This window comes from Drosophila persimilis, unplaced genomic scaffold, assembly GCF_003286085.1.
Source record: "Drosophila persimilis strain 14011-0111.01,24,50 unplaced genomic scaffold, DperRS2 tig00000824-arrow-arrow-pilon, whole genome shotgun sequence".
NCBI lineage: Eukaryota > Metazoa > Arthropoda > Insecta > Diptera > Drosophilidae > Drosophila > Drosophila persimilis.
Window position 1 is genome coordinate 920757 of NW_020825358.1, and position 25080 is coordinate 945836.

At 41.7% G+C, this 25080-nt stretch overlaps 1 protein-coding gene across 1 annotated transcript; it reads right to left on the reverse strand.

The window, feature by feature from the left end:
* Window positions 1-5395: 5395 nt before the first annotated feature.
* LOC6600298 (lachesin) lies at window positions 5396-23924 on the reverse strand. The gene is made up of 12 exons (XM_026993262.1): window positions 23906-23924; window positions 17043-17201; window positions 15014-15120; window positions 13527-13731; window positions 13292-13453; window positions 13035-13163; window positions 10864-10954; window positions 10096-10179; window positions 9698-9807; window positions 7289-7351; window positions 5803-6099; window positions 5396-5698 (listed from the first exon to the last, which is right to left on the reverse strand). Exons 2-12 carry the CDS (start codon window positions 17155-17157, stop codon window positions 5622-5624), a joined length of 1440 nt encoding a protein of 479 aa, XP_026849063.1. The 5' UTR covers window positions 17158-17201; window positions 23906-23924; the 3' UTR covers window positions 5396-5621.
* Between the last annotated feature and the right edge of the window lie 1156 nt (window positions 23925-25080).

Genomic DNA, 25080 nt, shown 5'->3' on the forward strand with positions numbered 1-25080 from the left:
GATGCCAACAGACAGCACCAGAAATGTTACGCAACATTTTTTTTAGATAGATCCCTTTTAAAGGGCATCCCTCTAGTCGTAATCTTGACTCTGCCGCTCTCCCGCTGTGGCCTGACGCCAAAAGGATGAGAGATGAAATGAGAGGTTGAAGCTGTAGGCAAAAACTTTGCCGACAAATGTGGTTTCCTGTTCTATTTGTCTCTCTCTCTCTCTCTGCCGCTCTCTCTCTCTCTCTCTCTTTATCGCTTCGCGGAATGTATGTGGCTGTAAGTGGCGTCTGAATCTTCGTCTCGCCGTGGCATAATTTTCGCGCTTTTGTGCGCATAATTTAAATGACTTTTGAAAAGTTTCCTCAAGTGGGCGCAAAGCAGGCATTTCAGATAAGAGTGCAAGGTGTCTCGTTGCCTCTGTAAGCCATAATTATGATAATGTTAGTGCGCCCAAGTGGTTTCCCCCCCCCCTTCAGAAGTGAGAGGCGAAACTTTTGACTTGAACACAAAATAAAATATTACGTATACGCATGGCGTACGACAGTGAAACGTTTTGTCATTCTGTTTGTTGGTGAAGGCAGGAGGCAGAGGAGGGTGGGGCGGGGGTAGAGGGTATGTGTGCGTGTCGAGGTTAATTGCTAAACGTCAACGTTCAGCCTCTGCTGAAATCTATGCAAATAACATTAAATTATTAAACATTTTTCTTGCCACGGGCAGCCGGCCAGCCAGCCAGCCCCCAGCGAAAGTGTTTAGCATATTTTATGTTAAATTTGTTTGCGTGACTCAAACAATTAGCAGACGCACATCGAGGTTTTCGGCGGCGGTCTGCTGCCAAGGCACTGAAAGAAATATATGGGAGACATTTATCCTTAAGGAAAAATAGGTTTCAAAGTGTGTTAGCTTTGAAAACGATTCCAACAGCGGCCAGAGATCTTACCTTTTGCCACACACCATATCTGAAACGGAACTGCAACGAAGGAATAACCCAAAGAGCTTTCATACGATCAAGGAAAGAGACTCATCCCCGTCTAAGGAAAAAACATGCTTGACTTTCAAAATAATCATTTATTTTAACCATTTATATGTATATCATATCTTTGCCATTGGAATAATCGATTTCTAAGGAAACCTATCCATTTGTTGATGGTTTCCAACTATCATTTGATTTCTTCCAATGTACATGTGTGGCTAACGCTTCGGTGTATGTGTTTTTGCTATTGCTGTAAATAAACGCGCTCATTAACGTGCTTTTTATTTCGGCTTTTGGCCAAAATGGTCGAGGATTTGCCATTGCCTACGTCCGCATCCGCATCCGCGTCCGCGTCCTCGTCCAACCGCCGAATGTCAAACCCCGAAAAACAGGAAAATTTGCATAAATGCAAAGCCAAATGCCAAATGCCGCAACCAAATGCCAAAAACCAAAAGCCCAAACCAGGGCATTTTTCCGTCTAATTGAGAGGCCAGGATTAAATGCAAATGATTAAATGAAACAACTGTAATTTATGTTCATTTACTGCCTCCCTCCCCATCTCCCTCCCTCCCACTCTCCCCTTCTGCTGGGCTTTGCTTTTGTTGTTGCTGTGGTATCAATCAACCCAAAGTTTTATTGTTTAATTATTATCGCATAATCATATATGTAACTGCTTATAAACAAACATTAGTTTATCAATCTTATATATAATTTGATTTAATATTAGGTTATTTTCATTCGAGCTGCGTTTTATTTTACAATAGTTTAGCGTTCGTTTACCTCAGGGGGAACTGAAAATTCAAGGAATACTTTTATTTATTTATTTATTTTTTTTTGAGGAACTGGTCCGCTTTTATTTCGTAGGAGAAATGTCCTCAAAATTAGCTAGAAAATTAATTAACCATTTCTTGTAAACAAATCTTAAAGTCCAGGACTTTGTTTTAGCCAGAAATTTGTAAATTTTTTCAAATCTATTTCCATTTCCCCCTAATAGATGGTTGGTTTTTTCTCCACTCTCGTACTTACATATTTTACACTATGCTTCATAGGAAAACACATCCGTACTTGTTTCGTTCTCTGTTTTTTTTTGCAAAAAAAAAAGCTTAAACATACATATTCGAATGCTATATCGGATTCGAATTCGAGTTCGAATTCGGTTTGGATTTACTCTTTCAAATACAGGCAACGAACAATTTAATTTAATTACTCTGTATAGGCGCATATATATATATATTTATATATGTATACTATATATCTTTATAGATTTTGCTTTTATTCATAATTATTGTTTTTTAATTAAATTAAGTATTTACGATTATTTTTCTATTTTTAGAACTTGTTTTTTTCTTCTTCCCTTTTTTTGTTGTTGCTAATTTCTTTTGAATTATTTACTGCCTGATTTATTATTTAAGTACTTTTTAACATATTTACACACAACAAAAAAAAATAGGGGTCAACATTTATATACATCAATTAGTCGGTGAGGGCATATATCCTATATCAAAAAAATATTAGGTGTTATTTACAAATAAAACAGTACAAAAAAATATATGAAATATTAATTAGCAAAATTAGCCAGAAAAAACAAAAGCGAAATAATGAAATATTTGAATAAGGGACTGGGTCCTTCTCCATTCGATTAGGGCAAATGGGGTGGGAAATGATGGAAAAATTCTCTGCAAATATTGAAATATTTACAACTGTTGGAAAATCGACGACTCCCTGGAGGAACTGCTAACGTATCCTTGGCCTGCAATCTTTTCAGCCTGCATTTATAATACTTAATTAGCTGCATTGTTCGCGTTAACTGCACAAGTGACCTTATTTTTCACATCCACAGCTCTACACTTTACCCTCTCCCCCATTCGACCTTAATAAAAGAGGGTGGGGGAAGGGGAAATTAAATAAAATACATTAATTTCGTTATTGTTGTGAGCCCCGTCCCGTCAACAGCACACACACACAGACACACACACACACACAATGTTGATTATCAATATTTTAAACACTGAATGCGCTTTTGCTTCTTTTCGGCATTAACTTTGTTAATAAAACGAAGGGAGAGAGTTTTTCCAGTCCTGAATGTGGAGAAGGCCAATTTTCCATGCGGTTTTCGCCATCGTTCATTATGTTTATGTCAATGCAAACTTGATGCAACACGCGTTGAAATATTAAAATCGTGCAACGGCAAGGCAAGAGGCACAAGCAGCAGCAGTGGCAGTGGCAGTGGCAGTGGCAGTGGCAACAACATGGCATAAATACAGTAAATTGGCAGGCCTTTAACCTGGCCCACACCCCTGACTGTTGCCCCCCCCCCACAAACCCTCCACACCCCCCATCCTGCCATCCGCCTTTTCCGTGCATGAACCTATATGCAAATGTGCCATATATCTTCTGGCCTTAATGTCATTTTTCTTTGCCGTCGATAGCGCTTCTGTCTGTCTGTTTGTCTTCCTGCCCATCTCTCTCACTCTTTCACTCACTTGGCCATGGCCCACTCACTCACTCACTCACTCCTTGGGCACTCCCTGGCATGAGTTATGGCCAATAAATTGGACATGTTAACTGTGTGTCATTGTGCGGGGCCAGGAGACCACAGGCCATGCAATTTTATGCTGAAATTAATTGCAAGTATTTCGCACAGATGAAGCGCAGAGAAAGACAGACAGAGAGAGAGAGAGAGAGACAGAGAAGAAGAAGTGAGAAACGAAGAAGAAAGCAAAAAACAAGGGGAAAAGGACTGGCGAGAGACAGACAGGAGACACATGGCAACGGGTCGTATGAGTAATAATATAATTAGCATGCACATTTATTAAAAAATGATGAAAGTGCACAAAAGCAAGCGACGAACGTTGACGTGCGATGCGACCGATGCGGGTGATGGGGCCGATGGGGCCGATGAAGCTGACGAGGCCGAAACCAGGAAACCCAGAAGCCAGAAAAGCCAGGAAAGGCAGGAAACGAAATCACGATGCAATGCAAAATTATTATTGCAAATTTTAACCATAGAACAGGAGATCCGGGGTGCAGTCAGGCAGTCCGGCAGCCATGCATCACGCGTGTAAGCGAATCACAGAAGGTAGATCGTAAAAATTAATGACATTTTCAAGGCGTTTTAATGCCCACCGACCGAACACATGGCTACAACATTTTAAGCCCTTCCCTTCTTCTGGCACCATGACCACCAATGGACCATTTCATGGGGACACACACACACACATACATACATATTGGGTTTGCTTCCGATGGGCGTTGGACTGGTCTGGACTGGAGGCGTGTCCAGTGTGCGACTCTTTTTCTTTCATTAAATAAATTGGATTTTTTCCCGAGAAGAAGTTGAAAAGTTGCGACACGAATTTCCAACAGAGTTTTTCGGAAAAGCAAGAAAAGCCATTTGGATTAGATGCTGGAATATTCGGGAGGGATACCAAGGAATTGGCAAAACAAAAATGCAGTTAAATGTTGGAGATTTACGGAGGAGTTTGGCTTGAAGAAACTTTGAAAATTCACCAAAAAAAAAATTGAAAGAGAAAAACTGATATTTTGATTTAAAATAGATTTGAGAAATTAAGAGCAGAACTATATAAATATAAAATATGATAAAAAATTAGAGCAAAAATCTATCAAAATGCATTTAACAGAGAAATATCTGCCAAAAAATATACATATCGCAAAAATTTGATAAATATAAACAAGACCACTTTATAAAAATATTCATGTGAGAGTTGTATAAATTTCAGATATGTTTAATTCCAAAAAAAACGAAAATCAGACTGTTGTTCGTCTGTGTCTGATATGAACATTTTGTACAGCGTTTGGTACGAGTATTTTTGTGTTTGTTCAGTGTCTGTGATATGTCTGTGTGTGTGTGGTCGTAGGTGTGTGTGTTGCCAAAAAAGAAACAAACAAAATAGAAACTCTCAATTAAAAGCAACAAATTCCTTTTGGAAATTGGCCAAATAGAAACCAGATGTGTTTTGGTTTTGCCCAAAAATGCATTTTTAATAAACATAATTCGGCTCTAAGGGGAGGAGCTTTTCGCTTTTGTGGCACACAAAAAGAAAATCCGATTTAAGCCCCAAAATCCAAAACAAAATACAGAGACTTTTTCTCAACAATTTGCTGCTAAATGTTTACGATTTCTATATTTAATTCTGCTTTCTCGGCATCTGCTTTTCAGTTTAAATATATATACTATATAGGTTTTATATTATACAAGTAGATTTTCATCTCAGTTTTTTGTTTTTCGTTTCCTTTTTGGGGATATCTTAAGCTTTAGAATCCCCCATCATTTTATAAGTATTTTACATACAATGAGCATTTTATTGTTTTTGCAAAAAAATTTCATACGTTTTTCTTTTCGTTTTTTTGTTTTTTGTTTTCTGTTTTTTTTTTTTTGCTTTTCGTTTTTTGGTTTTTTTTTTTTGATTATTTTACAAATTCTTATAGCTTTGAAGTGAGCCAAGTTTTTGAAGCATTATTTCTTATTGATATTTTTTTTCCAATTTTGATATACTTTTCCAGCTATGAAATATGTTTATAGACCTAGGCTTAACCCCTTCTCCCCCGTAGATAGATTGATAGATAGACAGACTATAGACCCCACCCCTTTGGCTGCATTTTGTAAATGCTTATTGGGTAACTGAAAGGATTTATTGATTTCAGAGCACGATGATTGCCAGATAGATGGCTGTGCCCAACGTTGTTAGCCAGCAGCTTTGTGGAGGCATCAGTCCAGCTAAGGTCGTTAGTGGAGGGGCAGATTGTGGGGGGTGGGGATAAATAACATCATCATTCTGAAGGAGATGGAAAGAGCAAAGAGCTGAACAAAAAGCTACTTACCCACTGATGATGAATACTCATTCGGTGGTCGCTCCGTGTAGAACATGCTCTTGCCTATCGCCAGTGAGCCCTTGGCGCTGCCCCCCAATGCGGAGAGGCTATTGCCCGATGCACCGCCGCCGGGCAGGGCTGAGGTCTGCATGGAGGTCGATGATGATGACGAGGCCGCCGAGGCACTGCCACCCGAGCCCGATGAGGAGGAGGCAGAGCCAGGATATAAATCGTTCTTCATTGCATATCCAACATCCGTTTGTAGGGATTTCGTTGTATCGTTGCGTGATGAGGGTATGATATTGTCTGTATATAATGAACAGAATTATATACTGCATATATGTATGTGTATGTATGTGTGTATAGAGTGTGCTACTATTTGTGGGTCACTATCGTCGAATCGTACAAGTCTTTTGCGGTCTCTTAAACAAAACTTAACCCTAACCTGACATGCTTTTCAAGTTAAATTGCGTGGAAATCTTGGCTGCGATACAAAAAAAGCAAAAAAAAAAAACACACACACACACACGAGGCCACAAACAATGGCATCCTTTGTTGTCCTGACTCCGGGATTAGGTTCCATTGCATTGCTCTCGCGCTTTGCTCTGCTCTGCTCTGCTCTGCTCTACTCTGGTATGGTCTGCTCTGCTCTGCTCTCTGCCCGCCAGTCACTTTAAATAAAATATGTTTGGTCTTTTGCTCTGCCCCCGGCTTCGGCTTCGGCATCCAGCATCCAGCATCCAGCTCTGGTTCCAGCTTCAGCTTCAGCTTTAGCGTCTGCGGCAGTGTTTCAAATGTGTTTCCAACCTAATGCCCCCGAAAATCCTTTCGCCCGCCCTCCACCTACTCCTCAGCATAATCCCCGGCATATTGCTTTGCCAGAGAATGGAGTCGGAGTCGGAGCCAGGAGCACACAGAGGCAGCAGCAGCAGCAGCAGCAGCAGCAGCAGCAGCGACACGGACTCCGGGATCCGGAGGACAGGAGACTTGAAAGTGTGTGTACTTTTCTGCTCGACTTGAATTTCAACAAGAGTGGGGATGGGGATGGGGATGGGGATGGGGATGTGGGACTGGGCGAGGGAGCGAGAAAAAAACCCCACCCAATCGCTGAAATAGTCAAAAGTGCTTTACTTTATCTTTTTTGTGGGTGTGTCCCAGCCCCCCCAGACCATCCAGTCCCCAGATCACAGTCGCAGTCCCCAGCTCCTGCTTGTGGATCTGTCTGGCTTAGCTGCTACTTTCGCAGTTTTGTTTGTGGCTCGCCGTATCCTGTATCCTGTATCCTTCCCCTTACGTATCTATTTGTGTATCTCTGTGTGTATCCCCTGTGTGTGTGTGTGTGTGTGTGTGTGTGTGTGTGTGTGTGTGTGTGTGTGTGCGGGCTGGTGTGACTTTCACGCTCAACACTGAATGTGTTAAGCACCAAATACGGAGCAGCACTTCGCCCCCCTCCGGTCTCCCCCTGCCCCCCCATCTTGACAGATACTATACTTACTCTCCCTGGACTCGACGGTGGTGTGGGTCACCTGCTTGGATGGTGTGGATGGCAAAGGTATTTCTGCAAATGGAATTGAATAACATTGCATAATTAATAATTAGAGTAGTGCCTTTTCTACAAACAAAAAATTGCAGGAGCAAAAGAAAAAAAACATACTTATAGCAAATGGTTTTTCATTACACGTTGTGGCTGTGTGTGTGGTTGCTTGTGGCTGGTTTTCTGTGTCAAGAGGCGGTGCTGTGGTGGTGGGGGAGGGGGGTAGGTGGCTCTCTAGTGGTAAGGTCAACCACACTAAGACTCGGCTCGCTGAGAGTTTTAACTGAACTCGATGTTGGTTCAAAGTTTGTATAAACGCAACGAAAAGTGGTGCCTACTTTTGAGGGTCAGCCATACAAATACGGTTGAACTTCCATAACTCGAACGTCTGCAACTGGATTTGCTAAGTTTCGAGCTAAAGCGGGTGCCAACAGAGTTTAGGGGGCGCATTAAATCCATCTCAATCAGCTGAAGCCTCCATTTGTCGACCGTTTTCTTTGGACAACAGTGCTTCGACTTACATACACATTTGGGGGCGCGAGTGTTAACTATACCATACTTATAAGGGATTGAAATAAAGCGGAAATCGCCTATCGAAATGCGCAAAAATATTGCTAATTGACTGTAAGATTCTTACGATATTCAGTCGGTTGCCAATGGGCTTTAGATCTAAGCAAAATATTTGAATTTCCAAAAGAAAAACAGCTTTTTATTAAAAGTACTATCGGAAAAATTTTTGAATTAAACACCACCTATACCAAAAAGTTGCGAAAACCGGAGCATAGCTGTTTGACTGAAAAGGAAACTGAAGTAATTTATTTACTTTTGGAATGAATGAAGTGGTCTACTCTTAATGGTTTTTTTATGAAAAGAATTGAAAGAAGTGCATACTACACCTGGAGAATAAATACCTAAGATAGTAATATTTACACTTAGTTTTTTTTTTAAATTTAAAGCAAAAAAAGATATTCTCCAAAAGTGAAAATTCTAAAAGGAAAGTTTTTACATTGTAAATAGATATCTGATTTAAAATAAATATATTTTATGTAAAAAATTGTATAAACATTTATTCATATTGAAAAATATATATTTCTTTTTTACAAGAAAAAATATTTTTCAATAAGAATTAAAAATAAATTCTATTAACTTAAATTTTAGCATTATTATACAAATATTTAAAATAAATTTATATCAACAAAAATATGAGTATAATAAATTTGCGTATTTCCATTGTATTTATTTTTGCTAAAAATTGAATATTTAATACATATATGCGCGCACATTATATGTATATATACATATATATAAATATATATATATACATTTATTTTATTTTTTAAGTGCTTATGAGCTGTAATGATTAGAAATTTTACATTTATGTTTAAATACAAATCAATTAAATTTAATTTGTATTTAAAAACCTTATATTTAATTTAAATATGGGTGTGTTCTGTTTACTTTTTGCTATGCCATTTTTCTCCGAGTGTAAAACACAGTATAAAGTACAAAATGAAATTGTTGCTTTGTTTTAAGGGAAAACCCACTCGTTCAGCAAAGAGCACATCTATAAGGATTCCAATGTCGGAGATGGAGAACAAAATTGAATAAAATTAAACCTAAACTATATAAATCCCGATAGAGAGAACCCCGTCAAAACCAAGTTCAAGTTGTGCTTCGATAACCTTTTGCCCCCTCATCTTTTCACCACTTGCCAAAGCACAAAATTGTAAACAGTAAAAGCAGAAGAAGTAGAAGTTGGAAAAAACCACCCGAAAACATGAAACTGCATAAAAAATAAATATAGTATAAATGCAGCTATCCAACACTCCTCCCACATGAGGATGGCAGCAGCAGAGCTCCTTGGGCGATACAAAGTCAAACAATTCCGAAATTCACCTTTATTTTCCGTTTACGTTTATGGTGAATGTGTCTCCATGTTGTTGTGGGGGCCATGTTACCGAGCAATAAGCTTCATGGGGAAGGGTGGGGGTGTGGGAATGATGATAGGTGCAAGAAAGGCAGGAAGGAGCAGTAGGTGGAGTCAAGGACAGAGGGGCAGATAGGGCCAGACACCAGCCACCGCTCGTTTAGTTTTACGCTCCAGAGGACAACATAGAGAGAGACAGAGAGAAATAGAGAGAGAGAGAGAGAGGGAGATATGTGGGATATTCCGGGTCTATAGGTAAAAGCTTTTGGCAAAATTGTGCCACAAAGGGCGCACGATATTGCATTGCTCTGTGGGTGAGTGTTGCTATCTCTCTCTCTTTCTCTCTCTCTCTAGCTATCTTAACCTCTCTACCTGTGTGAGTGTGTCTGTGTGTGTGTTTGCTGTAACTAGTGCACTTAAGCTACCAATACAGATGCACTTACCGTAAACACGTATGGAGCCTTCCGTTTCCCCCAGTGAGTTCTTCGAGATGCATCGATAGTTGCCAAAGTCACCATATTGTAGGTTCCTTATCGTCAGTTTCATGTGGGCGCTGCAAAAAGGTCCGAAAACACACACAGACCAGAACAGAGTGAAACGGATACGTTAGCCATAAGGTTAGAGACTTCCACTTCCCCATCCCCCCATCCCCCCATACGCCCACCGATCCGTCTTTGACTTTTACCCGAAACTTTTTGAGCAGCGTGCAACTTGTGTGCAAGCGCAAGTGCAAATGCCTGATAAATATTTAACCACACAATCTTAGATGTTTTATTTATATTAGAGGTGCACTGTACTGGCACTGCACTGAACCTTGTGCCTTGGCACTGTTACCACTTACCGATAGGAGTTCTCCGTATAGTCGGTTTTATACTTCTTGCTGGGCAATACCATCACCGAATTGTACACCCAATAGATGATGGCCCTGTTGGTGGTAAACGTGAACGTTTTCAATATTTTGGTTCGTTTCGGTGCGGTTTAAATTCAAAAATTCACTTTGCACATGACAAAAACAGAATGGAAAAAACTAATCAAATTCTCAAATTAAAGTAAATATTTTAACAAAATCAAAAGAGAAATCGAGTGATCAAAACTCAATAGAGACACAGACACCCACGACACACACGCACACACACAGGCACACACACACACGACACACACGAATGCACAAGAAACTGCAATCAGGTGCAATGTAAAATCAAATGAAAATGGCAGGGAAAATAAAGTTTTCATAGAACGAAGGCTCAAGTACCCTAAAATAAATTTTGAATTAAGTTTTTACATGAATTTGTATGTACAAAAATCGTAAATCGGCCTTATATTATATTCTGAAAATATTCAAATAATACAAACTAATAAAGTTCCGGCACATAATAAATGTACTCCAAAAAATAGAGTATAACAGAAGTAAAAAACACAAAATAAACCTGGAAAATCCAGCGAGAGAGAGAGAGACGCAGTCACAAATTTCTAAACAACATTTAACAGGAAAAAATACAGGAAAAAAATTCAGAAAAAAAAATCTCAAAAATAAAAAAAATAAAAACAGTCAAAGAAAATCGAAATGCAAAGAGAAAAAGGGATTGAGGTAGAGATAGAGGAAACTCACTTGGGATGCGCCTCCGTGTGGCAATCGATGGTTACATCTGTGCCGGATGGAGCGCCAACAAGTTGATTCGGCACCCAAATCATAGGCGAAACTGCAGATACAGATACAGATACACATACAGATAAAAATACAAATTGAGATGGAGATAGAGATGCAGAGACTGTGTGTGTGTGTGGGGGAAAAGTTGGGGGCGAAATGTAAATGGCAGTAGATCAGTGGGGTGCGGCATGGAGGAGGGGCGGTTGGCAGATGATTGGGTGTGCCACAGGATACAGGTGTCGTTGCAAAGCTTATGCCACACGCATAAGCAGCAGCATTACGCCTGTTCAATGTTTGTCTCCATCGTTCTTTCTGTCTCTCTGTCTGTCTGTCCGTTCGTCTGTCCGTCTCTCTGTCTTTTGGTCCATCTGTCTGCCAGCTTAAAATGAAAGTGCAATGACAAAGCTGAAAAAATTGAGTCTAGAAAGAGGCAACGCAACGTGGTTAAACACACACACACACAGCCGTACAAGTAGAGCAATAGACAATGTGGCTAAGACAACACGTCAGCAGAATTGAGCGATGAGAGGGGGTTAGGGGCCCGAAAGAGAGTGGAAAAAAAAAATGAAGCTTCGCAGGAAGTACGTGCTCTGGACGGGTTTGTCACTGAAAATTTGTATTGGATGGATGATTGGAAGGGGCTAGAACGGGGGTTTCCTGAGTGGTAAATGGAATTTTTTTCTTAGTTGGAGACTGCTCTTTTCTTAAAGCATCTATAGATCCTTAGATACGAATATTCATAGTTCAAATCCCTGATGTTTCAAAGGTTTTTTCATCTACTGAAACGCCAAAAATATCCTTGAGGTTTTAAAGCCACTGAAATTTCCACTATTTCGCAATAATTCACAGGAAACTTAAGCAAAGATTTGCCCCTTCAATCCGCCCCATGGGAAATCCATTTATTCTCCATTCTGGCACTGATCCCCAGTCCCTTCTGCCCTGTCTCAATATATCTGGCATTTCATCTCACTTAACACAAAATACATACTCGTATACGCGTAGCTACCTTTTTTCAACCGCCACCAGACGCCCACTAGAAACAACCTCAACGAAATTATATATTAGGTTGCTCATTTTCAAACAACCAAAGCCTCCGATTCCTGCGACTGAAACCAAACTCCAGAATTCCTCTTTAACCACTCCCGTCCTTCACCTGTGCTATGCCCTGTGTCCTGTGCTGTGTGTGTGTGTTCTTTCCAAACGAGATTGTTGGAAATTTTAAACGCTTCTAACAATACGCCTACCTGCAATACGACGACGACAGAGACTCTCCTACTGCCACCCGAAAGCGGTAGGGGGATGGGGATGGGGATGGGGAAGGGGGTGCTCACGCACAAAACCGTTCATAATAAAATAGAGAGAAAAAAGAACACTCACAAACACACACACATACACAGGGACAGAAAAACGCCGTGAAAGTCATACGTGCAACGCCGGCAAGTGACTTTATTGCAGGTACGTGACGTGAATTATTGTCAGTGCAGGAGGAACAGGAGGAGCACAAGGAGCAGCAGCACACCGGCTGAAACTCGTTAGGATTAACAAGCGTTTACTGGCGCACGGCGTGCAATGGCAGCAGCAGGAGCAGCGTAACTTTTACGCCCATCGCAGGTCTCCCAGATATACACACACACACACACACATACATGACAGATATATACATATAACTGCTGTATATCTGGTGTATATATACAGAGAATATAGGTATATATCAGCTGCATTAGATGGCGGCAGCTTAGCTGCTGCGTTTGTCACTCATTGCGCGGAGCAACGGAGCAACGAGCGTGCAGTTAAATTGATGAGCAGCCGGGTACAACAGCAGACGATGCCTGGCTGGCTGGCTGGCTGGCTGGATGGATGGATGGATGGATGAGATGGGATGCGGCTCCAGGATGGATGGCATGGGATGAGTGTACGGCTAGAAGGATAGGTACGGAATGGGATACCTGGCCTGGATGAATGGCCGCGTACGCTCCGGTAAGTGCGCGCGCGTGTTTCAACTAAACTGACAAAGGCAGCAGCAAACTGCGGACAAATATAATACACGACTACGAGTACGCACACACGGATAGTTTTTGGACTGTGTCTGTCTGTCTGTCTGTCTGTCTGTCTCTGTCTTTGAGAATACTTACACTCCACATCCAGGATAATGCGCTTGGACACCGATGGCGGTACACCATTTGTGGCAATACAGAGATAGGCCCCCATCTCATTGCGACTCACTTTGGTCAGCGGCAGGATATCGCCATCATAGACGAGCACTATTTTAGAGAAAATTGGAATTAGAGATAGCAGAGTGAAGATGAATGGGTCTTAGAGTTGATGGGAAGATGATTGCCTCTTCCTGCAATCTTCCATCATTCTGGCAGTCTCCAAGCTTTCAATTTACCCTTTTTCTTCTTCTCGACGGCTATTTCCTCGCCATCTTCGCGACGCCAAATGATTTTGGGCGTTGGAAAGCCATCGGCCCGACATGTCATGTTGATATTTTGATTCTCGCGCACTGCCACCGATGACGGTGTGCTCTCAATGTCCAGTATGTTGGGTGGCACTGCAAAAGAGGATACAGTTACAGACACAGCTCAACAATGGTGGGGTGGGGGGGGTGTTGGAGCACTACTTACCCACCACCTGTAGATAGCCCACTTGGCTGATCATTGGATTCGTGTTGACCTGGCACATGTAGTAGCCGCGATCATCCTGGTGGGCCTGATTCACGTGCAACAGCCACGTGTTGTCCGTGTAGGTGATGCTGTAGCGTGGTATACGCGATATCACATGCCGATGGATGGTCAATATCATTTGCCTGTCGATGTGTATCCAGGCCACCTACAAAACGATTCAAATCCATAATCGATTTTTGGTCAATTTCCCTCCAAATAATGTCATGAGCACACACACACACACACACACACACAGAGGCTCTGGTCCTTCTTCGAGGAAGATCTAAGGAGTGGGACGCTTGAGGACGCTGTCATTATAAATGAACGTCATGTCGTGTGACGCAGGGACCGACCCGGGGATAAAGCCAACTTGACAGCTGTTTCCGCATTTTTAATACACTTTTCTTTCAGCTTTTGGTCTTGGTCTTTCTCGGGCACTTTCCTTGGACTTTCTTTCACACACACACACACACACACACACACACACAAGCGGGAGAGAAAGAGAAAGGGATTCCTCATGCTGCAAGGATTTTTGCCCAGCTGCAAACTTTTCAAATTTACTCTCTCTGCCTCTTCTCCAGCCATCAGTGACAGGAATGAGTTTCTCATTTCTCTCGCTCTTTCTTGGCCCTCGCATGTCCTGGCCAATGTTGACAAAAGTCCAATAAGAGCCAGGCAGCAGAAAGGACCCCTGGTCCTGGGGACAGTGTTTTATATGAAGTTGATATGGCGAGTAAATATTTGTGATTTGTTATGAGCTCTCGCTGTGCCAGCAGCAGCAGCAGCAGCTGAGGGAGATAAATGATAAGTGATTTTCTAGTCATTTTCCTTGGGGTTCGAGAGGCCAGAAGAATGGAAAATGGAGATTGAATTCAAAGTCAAAGGCCTGACTGAAGTGTATCTTTAGCTTATATGGGATCACATTCCAATCCCACAGATTGTTGCCTTGGGCAGTCAGACAGTCAAACAGTCAAACAGTCAGACTTGCATCGAAAAGTGAGTGTGGGTTCAATTGCCATCGAATATATTCGTAGTTATTAATTAGAGATGTCTAAATCTCTCTGTAAACTACCAGTAAATATGGCTGTAATTTTCCATGGAAACTGTTTGGAAACATATCTCTAATTTGAGTGCAAGCCTCCATCGAATGTGAGTGTAAAATAGCCCTTGAATTAAAGATACGAGTAAGATTTCCCCCGCCCCCATGCAGGCCCGTCTGTCAATGGACCCTGGTGAATGCCTGCCCAAAGACTGTCTCGCTGTCTGTCTGCTCCGACATTCGCCTTCGTTTCGTTTCGTTTCGGTCTTTGGGCCATTTATGAAATTGATTTCTGACAGTGTCCGTCGTTGGCTCGAAAACTGCTTCATCAAATGGCCAACCAGGGCACTCATTTTATGCACAATTTATGGCAACTTCACCACGGTCCATATCAGCCGTCTGTACTCACCTTATAGCCACCCAAATGCTCGACGACACAGGGCAGATTGGCATCACGGCCCACGGCCACGGTGACGTTTGGTATCGGCTGTGCGAAGCGTGGCTCATCCATCATGACTGCGAATAAAAAGAGGAGAGGCGAGAAGCCACAGGCCGGAAAAGTCTGTTAGTTAATGAGTGTTAGATAGATAGATAGTCTCATTAAAAGGATGCATTCATTGGGCTACGACGAAGCTTAGATGAGCTTTGCGATTGTTTTGAAAGTTTTTTGTGGATAAAGATTATAATTAGAAAGATTTATTGGGCAGTAAATTAAGTAAACTTTTTGGAAATAAATCTCTTATCTTTCTGTAATCTTTAATCGGTTTAAATCTTGAATATACGTATTCCTTACAAAAACTCGAGACCATTTCCCTTTGCTCTCAAATCATCTGTAATCCTGTAAGTTTCTCTACAAATTAATACCTTAATATATCCAAAAATATGAACCATTTTCCTACGACACCGATAGCTGTGTTTCTGTAGACCATAACAAAGTCATTAAAGCCCAACGGAGTGTGTGCAGGGTAATAAAAATAAAGGAGTGCAAATGTTGATGGAGGAGCAATAGCAGCTGTTGCCGGAAATCCCTGACCCACAGGCCAAATATAATCAACAGCAGGAGCACCATGGACAGAAGGAGCACCAGGAGCAGGAGGAGCAGAAGGAGCACCAGGAGTACCAGAAGGAGGAGCAACAGAGGCAACCGCAGCGTCATTATGAAATAATTAAACAAAGCAATTTTTTATCTGGCCAAAGAGCGGGGGCACTGGCACTGGCACTGGCACTAGCAGTGGCAGCACGTAGCACGCCTGTTGAGGCGTCCTCGGTGCGAATGCTGATGGTGGTGCACCTCCTGTCGCGTCCTCCTGTTGGAATATGAAACTTTTGTTTCACTCTGTTTTTCCTTTTCCTTGTTTTTTTATTTTTTTATTTTTCTATGCATTCATTTCGTGTTCGTGCTTCTGCTTTTGCCGCGGAAGTGGCGTACAAAAGCAAAAGCAAAAAAAAAAAAAAAACACGGTCTACCTCCTGGCTGCTGTTGCCTGTTATCTGCGTCATGCAGCCGGAGCACCGTGTGTCCCCATGCACCCCTCCCCCCCTCCGCCCCTCCGCCCCCCTTGCATCTCGCTACCGCTCCAGTAGGCACCAGCATTGCACCTGTCTCACGGTTCACGGCTTTGGCCAGGCCAGAGGAAAACAGAGAACAGTCCTGGCCAGGCCGTGTGTTTGGTGCGTTGCCATCGTTTTGAGGTCTCATTTTCTTAATTATATTATGACCAGATCTGACAGGCTTAACACTGCGAAAAAACACGTAGTCGGTGGCATGAACACCGAAAAAAGGCATATGGACACATTTTCGTGGGAATTTCGAGAGGAAATTATGATACAACGCTACATGGCAGATGAATCGCAACTGGATTTGGGCATGTTCATTAAAAGAACTGACTATCGGAGGATATTGCGTTACCTAAAGATGTGGACATAGGCTGAAAACGAAATGTTTTCGGACACAAATTAATCAACCTACGCAGTGCTCTAAAATTCCATCAGAAACACTGAGACATTCCCTAGTCAACACTAAGCTGTGCTACCACAACCTTGACCAATACTGACTAACTTTTAGCAACACTGAAACACCTAAGACACTCGACTTTGCTTTATGGGAAAATAATGCAGTGAAAGGGAGAGAGATATAGCTGGGATGTCCAGTGAAGCAGGGAGCAGCACTGCGGCAGCAAAGATCGATTGTTACACTTTTCAGATCCAATTTTGCTGGCTGGCTGGCTGTCTGTGTTGCAAAACATCATTTTGTCACACATAATGCTTAGCTCATCGACTCAGAGTCGGCAATGAGCAGTAGTTTTGCGTTGTATCTCTTTTTTCTAATGTCTAATGTCATAAGGCTATTACCAACACTGACTAACTTTTACCAACACTGAAATACAGAAACAAGCAAACATATTAATTCAAAAATAATATCATCAATTACGACTTACCGTGCGTCACCAGATTTGTCATGTAGATGACAAACATAATCCGTCGATTCGTGAATCGACTGGGGAATATATTTAAGGCTATAAGCAGCAATTTAATTACTGTTAAAATGAACATTTCGTCTCTCTCTCTCTTTTTATTCGTTTTTTATAGAGTGTTTCCTTTAGATTATTGTTTAAATGATGTAAATAGAATTGGTGGAATTTTTTACACAATTTGTAGTTGGTATTTTTTGGTTAAATTTCATTAAATGGGTTTTTGTTGTCGTTTTTTTTTTAACTATTTCGTTGCTTTTGCCGCTTAATTTTTATTTGGTTTTTTTTGCTCTTTGGCTTTTCGTGTATGTTTTTTTTTCCTTTTTTGGATTTAAAACATTTATTTGATTTGCGTAATTTAATTTGCACACACAAGTGAACACCAACACCAACACCCACACCAACACCAACACCAGTACGAATATACGGACACTCCGGCAATTCAAATTTCATTTAGCGTAAAGCTTTAAAAATCGCTTAATTCACTTGACGCGTCGGATTGCATTTGTTGCTGTTGCCGTTGCCGTTGCCGTTGCTGTTGTTTTTTTTTGCTGCAGACGAAACAATGAAATTGAATATAAAAATGCAGCCAACACACATGTGTGGGCGGGGCGGGGCGGGGCGGGGCGGTGAAGGGCGTGACGGGGCGGGATGGGGCCAGGCAGCAGAGGAACGCCGATTTCCAGGGATTATGGCATTTATTATTATTATGGCACTCGGACTGGAATTTCGCGTTGCGATTGTTGTTGCCAGAGCTTTGCAATGTTGTATGTTGACTACGACTTGCAACAACAGAAACAACAGCAATAAAGGCTACCTTTCTAGAGTCGAAGCGTTCGATACCCTTGTATCTAAAAATGTCCCTCACCAATGAATGTTGGCAAATTTCTTTGGAAAGAAGAAAGTTTAGCATTACTTTTCCATCAGTATTTTCTAGGGAGATACAAACCCGTAAATGAACCTTCAATTAAGACTTTTTTTCTACAGATCTTTGACCTTTGACAGCTTTATGTTAAAGTGATCCAATCTTTGCGGTTCAAACCTAATTTTGAAGCTCATTCAGACCACATATCTATACGTATGTATGTATCTTCTTACCCCTACCTTTCTGCATAGCAAACATCTACTGAAAATCATCATATCCACCTTCAACCTGTACAAACAATGGGAATACGCATTGCAGTAGTGTCTATAGAGGAGCCTAAAGGGGTCCATGACTGGGGTCCATGGCTGGACATTTGGGTTCCTGTTGGCTGTTGCCTGTCTGGCTGTACCGTCGTTTGTGTGTTGGTTGTTTTCGGTTCTCGGTGCTCGGTTTGCCAAGTTCATTTGGCTGGGCTCCCTGCAACATTTATTATTAATAGCACTTTATTCCGGTCAGTTGTCGTCGTCTATATGTATTTATGGATATATAGCCATTGCCACTGCCACTGCCACTGCCCCCACATATGTATGAATGCGTTTCATTGATGTTACTATTTTATGGCCCCTGGAAATGCGTTGTTGTAGTAGCTGCAGGACGGATGGTGGATGGCCTATGGCCGCCAGTAAAAGCTGTGTCATTGTAACTGTTACTGTTATGGTCACCGTCACCGTCACCGTCACCGTGACCATTACCTTTATTATTACTCTTTTTAGCGGTGTACTATATGGCATATATATGACATCATTGCATTGCATTTTAATTTCTGGATGCGTTTTTATTTGGTTTTGTTTGACGTGACCCAAGGAATACCCTCAGAAATCAGTAGGAAATCATTAAAGGAGCTAGAGAATTTCTTGTGAATACCCATCTATTGAAATATTCTAATTAATGATATTTAAAATGGTCCGATTCCAAACAGCTCCATGATATTTATATTTTTTTATCAAAAAATTCCACCAGTCTAATAAATAATTATAAATATCCATCTTACCCGTTAAGGACAAGTTTGAATGCTCTATTAAATATTATAAAAAAAGCGAGTGAGCCGGGGGTTAGCTGGACCCTTGCCCTCTATTTTTGAACGAATATTCAACAGAACCTCAACTTTTTATCATTGATTCTTACAGATTTTGCCCAAGGAGCGCCCCAGCAACATTCAGGTATGAAAATCTCTCCGAATACCCCTCAACATGCCAGAGTATCCTGTGTCTCCTTTGGATTTCCCCTAGCATTCAGTGCAATGCATCGGTTAGACTCTGTCAGCTCTTACTGCACTTGGTCGCTGGTCCAATGGCAATTTTGTGAAATGATTTATGAATGAACATTCCATATCAGCTTCCTGCGCTTGCCAGGGCTCTCTTTACAACTCTCAACTCTGCTCTGCCACCGCTCACTCACTCAAAACTCACAACTCAGTTGACGCTTCGATATTGGTATTAATATTTGATTCGCTTGGGAAGGCTCTACCTGCTTTTATTTCGTTGCCAAATACTCGCACAATCTGACTGAAGGCATAAATATTAATGTGTATGCATTTATTCAGATGGTTCAGATGGTTTTTTTTTTATATACATACATACAAATTTCTTCTTGTTTTATTCGTTTTTGAAAGTAGTTAAAACTCGGTTGTCGGAATGAATGTCGTAACATTTTCCCGTTCAATCAAATGCTGGACAAAAAACCCAACCATTTTCGTGATATATCCCAATCCCATTTATAAAAAAGGATTTCCATACCCTCTTCGAAAGAGGTATTACGAGATATTATTACATGTGTATGTTGTTGGGTTGGTTGCTATTTTGTATTCCCATTTTCTCGTGAAAGAGTATTTGATGTTCCACTTTTCAGTCTTTATTATTTTCATTATATTTATTTTCCAGTGTAAAGTTCGTAAAGTGCCAGATGGCTTCAAAATAGCCAGTATTTAATATATAATTGCCCATTTTGATGTGCTACCACAAAAAATTGAATCAATATAAATTATTCGAAATCTGAATCTGAAAATGGAACGTTTTTCATTCCTGAACTGTGGTTGAGGCATCCTAAATTATGTCCTTAATTATATATTTTTCTATGGTAATCACCTAACATTCAACAATTAAAGAAATTAATTAAAAATGCATTTAGTTTTAAATTTTGTTCAGTTTTTTTTCCCCTGTTTTAATTACAATATGACTTTCGATGTCATTATATATTAATTTCTGTTTATAAATAACACCAGACAGGGATAACAAAATCAATTAAAATGACCTCGAAATGGATATCAGAACATTAACATGTGGCCCCCCGCAATCAGAAAAAGGATATACAAATCCCCGACACACATGTGGCAGTGGGGGCGTGTCTCTTGTCCTGCGTACGTCTGTGCCACGCACACAAAAATGGGCGTTTTGTTGCCTTGCTTTTGACATTTTATTGCGGACAACAGGACAACAGTGTTTTCCAACAGGGTATCTAAGGGGAGGGGAGGTGAGGGGAGTTCGTCCTGCCTCTCAGATCAGTTCAGTTCAGGGCTCGAAGTAATTAGGTTGAAATTACAAATTATGGGGTTCATGTACCAGATTATTACGACAGAAATCAGAGAGAGAAATGCGTCCATGCTATGGCTATGGCTATGGCCATGGCTGGGAGTACAATTCGGGGGCAAATTACGGTCGAAAATTGGGAAACAAATTTTCTATTTTGGACAAGAACGTAACAAACGGCAGCCAGGACCAGCACCAGGACCAGCACGAGGACCAGAAGCGAGAGCAAGAGCTCGTTAAAAAGCACTTAGGGGCACACAAAAATCAAGGGGGGGGGAAACAGAGAAAGGGTCGGTGGCAGTTGTTGTTTTGGGGGGGGGGGGTGGAAGGGAAGGGGCGGCTTATGTGGGGTTGGGGGGTAATTATGATGCAATCAGTCGACTCGAGAGTCCAGAGAAATCACAACTTAACCAGCCTGACATGTATAAATAGAAGTTAAGTCTCGTTTCCGCTTGAAATACTCACACAAAGAGGTGGCTGGCCGATTCTCCGGTCTGTTCAAACTGCGCCGCTGTGACAAGTGAAATTTTGTGGCAATGGCAGCGCGAATTGCAATGGAATCGCCGGAAAAAGCTGATGACTGAACCAAGCACCCAAGAAGACAAAACCATAAAAGACAGCCTCAATTGCATACTCAAGCGGGGAAGAGTAGATGGAGATGGAGATGGAATACAATGTAAATTATGCTTGGAGGTAGCAAAAGAAATGGCATTCATGGTGCTGGAAGGACTGCTGTTGGGGCTGTCATCTCCTCTTGTCTCCATCGCCATCGCCATCTCCATCTCTCTCTCTGTGTCTGTGGCATTTTCATCGGGAACGGGAAGGGGGAGCCAACAGCGAGCCCAGTGTCTGCCAGTCAGCTGAGCAATGCCATGAGATCTGACAGCCAGCGCAAATGGAATTGTTTGCAGATGTCTGCGCGGGTCTGGCAGGGCGGGGGCGAAGAGGGTAGCGTGGCAGGAGACATTTCAGCATCATGACATGAAATGCGGCAAGAAAATGCATTAAATTTTCGCTTTCGGTTTTCCATTCCCAGATTCTTTTGCCCCGCACAAAACAAACGAATCTTTTTTCCCCACACACACACACTTTGCATTAATAAACCACAAAAATAATAGGGAGAAAAGGATTTGATAATTTTACATTCATTGTGGAGCAGCAGCAGCAGCCACAGCAGCAGCAGCATCCTTGAAGAGCTAATTAGTAAATGTTTTTGTTTCCTCTCTACTTATTATCCTTTGTTCCACCGACAAAAAAAAATATACATATAGAAGAGAAGAGGGGAGAGGAGAGGAGAGGAGAGAAGAGAAGGTGCCCCCAAGCAGTTGGCTGCTTCGGAATGGAACCAATTCTAAGGGGAAATAGCACTTAATGAGCTTGAGGGCTAAGAGCACACCCACCTCCCACCACCGCCCCTAAGAAGTGGTATTCTCTTGTGGTCCATTTTTTGGTAACCAAGTGCTTTTCTATTTGGTTTCTGTGTATTTTGTAGATAGCCTTTCTTGGTAAAGTAGAATATGGAATATGTGGTAATAATAATGAAGGTTCTCTACACGTTGAAGGCATTTTGTTGTTCCAGTAATTAATTAAGAATTAAATAAAGTAAGAATAGAGTGAAAGATGCAACAAACCCATAAAAATCCTTTCGAATCGTGGCACCCTTTAACCAGAAGATTATTACCGATCCTTGGGCAGTCCAGGGTAGGCTAAGAAGATCTATCGGTTGGGCAGTAAGAGTTTTACTTGAAGAATATGTATTATAGGTACCCGCATTGAATAATACAACGATGTGTGGCACTTAAGATTCCTACATTTATATTTTAAAACCTTTTTCGACAAATCACTGTTTTGAAACACTTTTAATTAAAAAGTTCCATTATCTTGCCGAAAGAACTATCTACAGATTTTCATCAACATTTTAGTCCAATTACAGATATCCGTTGGCTATCTCTTAATTTATTTATAGCTTGATAAATCTTTCAGCACATCCACATCTTTTACTACATGTCTCCACTCTCTCCCTCTCTCTCTCTCTCTATAAATCTCTCTGCAACCTGGCCATACATTTTTCCTATCCATCTCAACTATTTTTTAAACATCAATCTCTTTATAAATTTACTCGTATGTCTAGCAACCATCGCTGCTCTAGCCTTTAGCCTCTAACCGATATCTACTTTATTGTATTCTTTCCGTTCAGACCCAATTAGAGTTCATTTTCCAACCCTAAGTAAATTGGATCGTCTGGCAGCGATTACATTTCAGATTTATGCGCCCTCACAAAACTGTCAATCCATGAAGCTAAACAGGGTCTTGTCGATGCAAAAACAATTGATTTATTAATGCACTCGGTAGGAATAACACTCGCCCTGGCATCCCATCTATCTATAGCTGCTCGCATGCATGCGCCAAGAGCAATGAACCAGAAAGATGATGATGTTTGTCCTGGCATAACGAGGCAAGTGATGGAAGGACGAGAGCGTAGAGATTGAAATGGAGATGAAGATGGAGCAAAATGCCGCGAGTCTGGGGTTTGCTTTTAGTCCCATGGCTTGAGGAGTAATTCCTTTACAAGCTGAAGGATATTAAAAACAAGAGCAAAGGAGCCACCGAAGCTGCTGCTACTCGTACTGCTGCTGCTGCTGCTGATGTTTCAGCAGGAAGCAGGAGAGAATGTTGCATAAACTTAACATAAATAATGGAAGCAATATTTCAGTTGCAGGAGTCTAGCAGCAGCAGCAGCACACTCTGGCGGAGTGCACCATCAGCATCAGAGGCGGGCAGCAGCAGCAGCAGCCCAAGTAGCAACAAATGAAGTTTGGATGACTTGCAGCACTGCTGGCTGATTGCCGTGAAATTTATGTGGCACAGGGATGAGTGAGCAACCGGTTCGGCTCGGTTCTGCTCTGCCGTCTACCGTCTTCTCCGCTTCTCCGCTTCTCAGTTTCAACTGTATTTTTAATGAATTTTCCCTCCAAACCCCCTTTCGGTGGAATGCAAATTGCATATAAAAATACAGCAACAACACAAAAAAAAAAAATAGGGAAAAACTCCACTGTTTCTTTGGTCCTTTTCCATACTCATTTCTTTCTCCTACGGTGGCTCGCTGCAGGTGAGCGAATTATTTAACGATCCGACCGCAGAATTTATTGTCGCCTGCTGTTTGCGGTTTAAATAATTTTCATGACCGCCACACACAGCACGGAACACACAGAAAAAAAAAAATTCAAATAAAATATTGTTAATTGTTGCACACTTTTGTCGGTAATTGAAATATCATTTTAATTGCTTTTGATTTATTCGAGCGACAGCTGAGGCTGTCAACAGCACCAGACCAACGTTTATTTGAGAGTAGCAGCGTGGCCACAGAGCTCTTCGGTTACTTGATTTATTTATGCCTAGGGTCTTCCTTTTCAGTGGAAAGTCTCGCGGTACTGACAACCACTTCCGGTGCAGGTTCGAGTGAAACTGAGTTCCGAGCCATCCTCGCTTCACTGGTAAAAAGCCTGGAAGCTTCGTGGCTCTCGGAGTGTGTTCGTGTCTCAGAGCTTCGGATTCGTTCGCACCGCTTCGCTACGGCTTTCGCCTTTTGGCTGCTCGTTTTCGGCATTCGGCTGCCGGTTCGGCTTTCTCCAACTTTCGAACTCGTTGGCGGTGGGTGGCGCAGGCGTCTGTCTCCACTTTTCGAACGAAACACGTGCTCGGTCGCTGCGAAATGGAATTTGTCGGCGAAAAAGGAATTCAAATCAAAACAACATTTTGTTTTGCGCCTTTTTTCTCTCTCTCTCTCTCTCTCTCTCTGCCGTTTTCTTTTTTCGAACTTACTCGCGACAAAAATGAGAGAAAAAAAACAAACGAGGAACAACAACAACAACTTATACGCAACGCATAAATCTCATTGGCCAAGAATGAGTGTAAGCCAAAATTAATTCCATCTGGCGACCGGCAAATGCTGTTCCTGCTTGGCTCTGGCTGTGGCTGTGGCTGTGGCTCGGGGGCTGCGGTTTCGCTTTTGGGGCCTACAACATTAAGGGTTGACTTGAACTAGAATGTGGCGGGATGGAGGCACGAAACGGGTTGCATTTTAAGGATATATTCAAAGGGAACTTAAAGTGCATTTTCGGGCAGGTTCTTGTAATCACGAAAACTATAGTTACTGCCTTCTCTGGTGCTTAGAATCTACAATAGTGCTCAAAGAAAGTTAGCTTAAGCTATTCGCCTATCGAAGCCCAATATTGGCCATTAATCTATAGATTATAGCCAGTGGTGCAGCTGTAGAGCAAGTCCCCATTGTCCACTGTACCATATTATCATCTCCAATTGCGATCCGATCCCTAGACAAAGCAAAAACGAGCTGGGGTGAATTCCCGAACACCACAGAAGAGCGAGCGCACAATTGAGAGCCCAAAACAAGAACGAGCGAGTGCGAATTATTCCGAAGCATATCGGCGAGATAGACGCCAGAAGAGCCTCCAACGACTTCAAACGACGATCAATTTCGGATTGGATTTAATCACTTTTAATACAACTTTACTCGCATTAATGGGGCCCAGGGTTT

Bases quoted from the DNA above. Each gene is read 5' to 3' on its own strand.
- LOC6600298 (XM_026993262.1), bottom strand. From the start codon at position 17,157: ATGTTCATTTTAACAGTAATTAAATTGCTGCTTATAGCCTTAAATATA. The intron at 13,164-13,291 runs GTAAATTGAAAG...TCTCTAAAATAG, and splicing joins CGTCGAGAAGAAGAAAAAGG to TGCTCGTCTATGATGGCGAT. The intron at 5,699-5,802 runs GTAAGTAGCTTT...TAACGACCTTAG, and splicing joins TGAGTATTCATCATCAGTGG to CTGGACTGATGCCTCCACAA.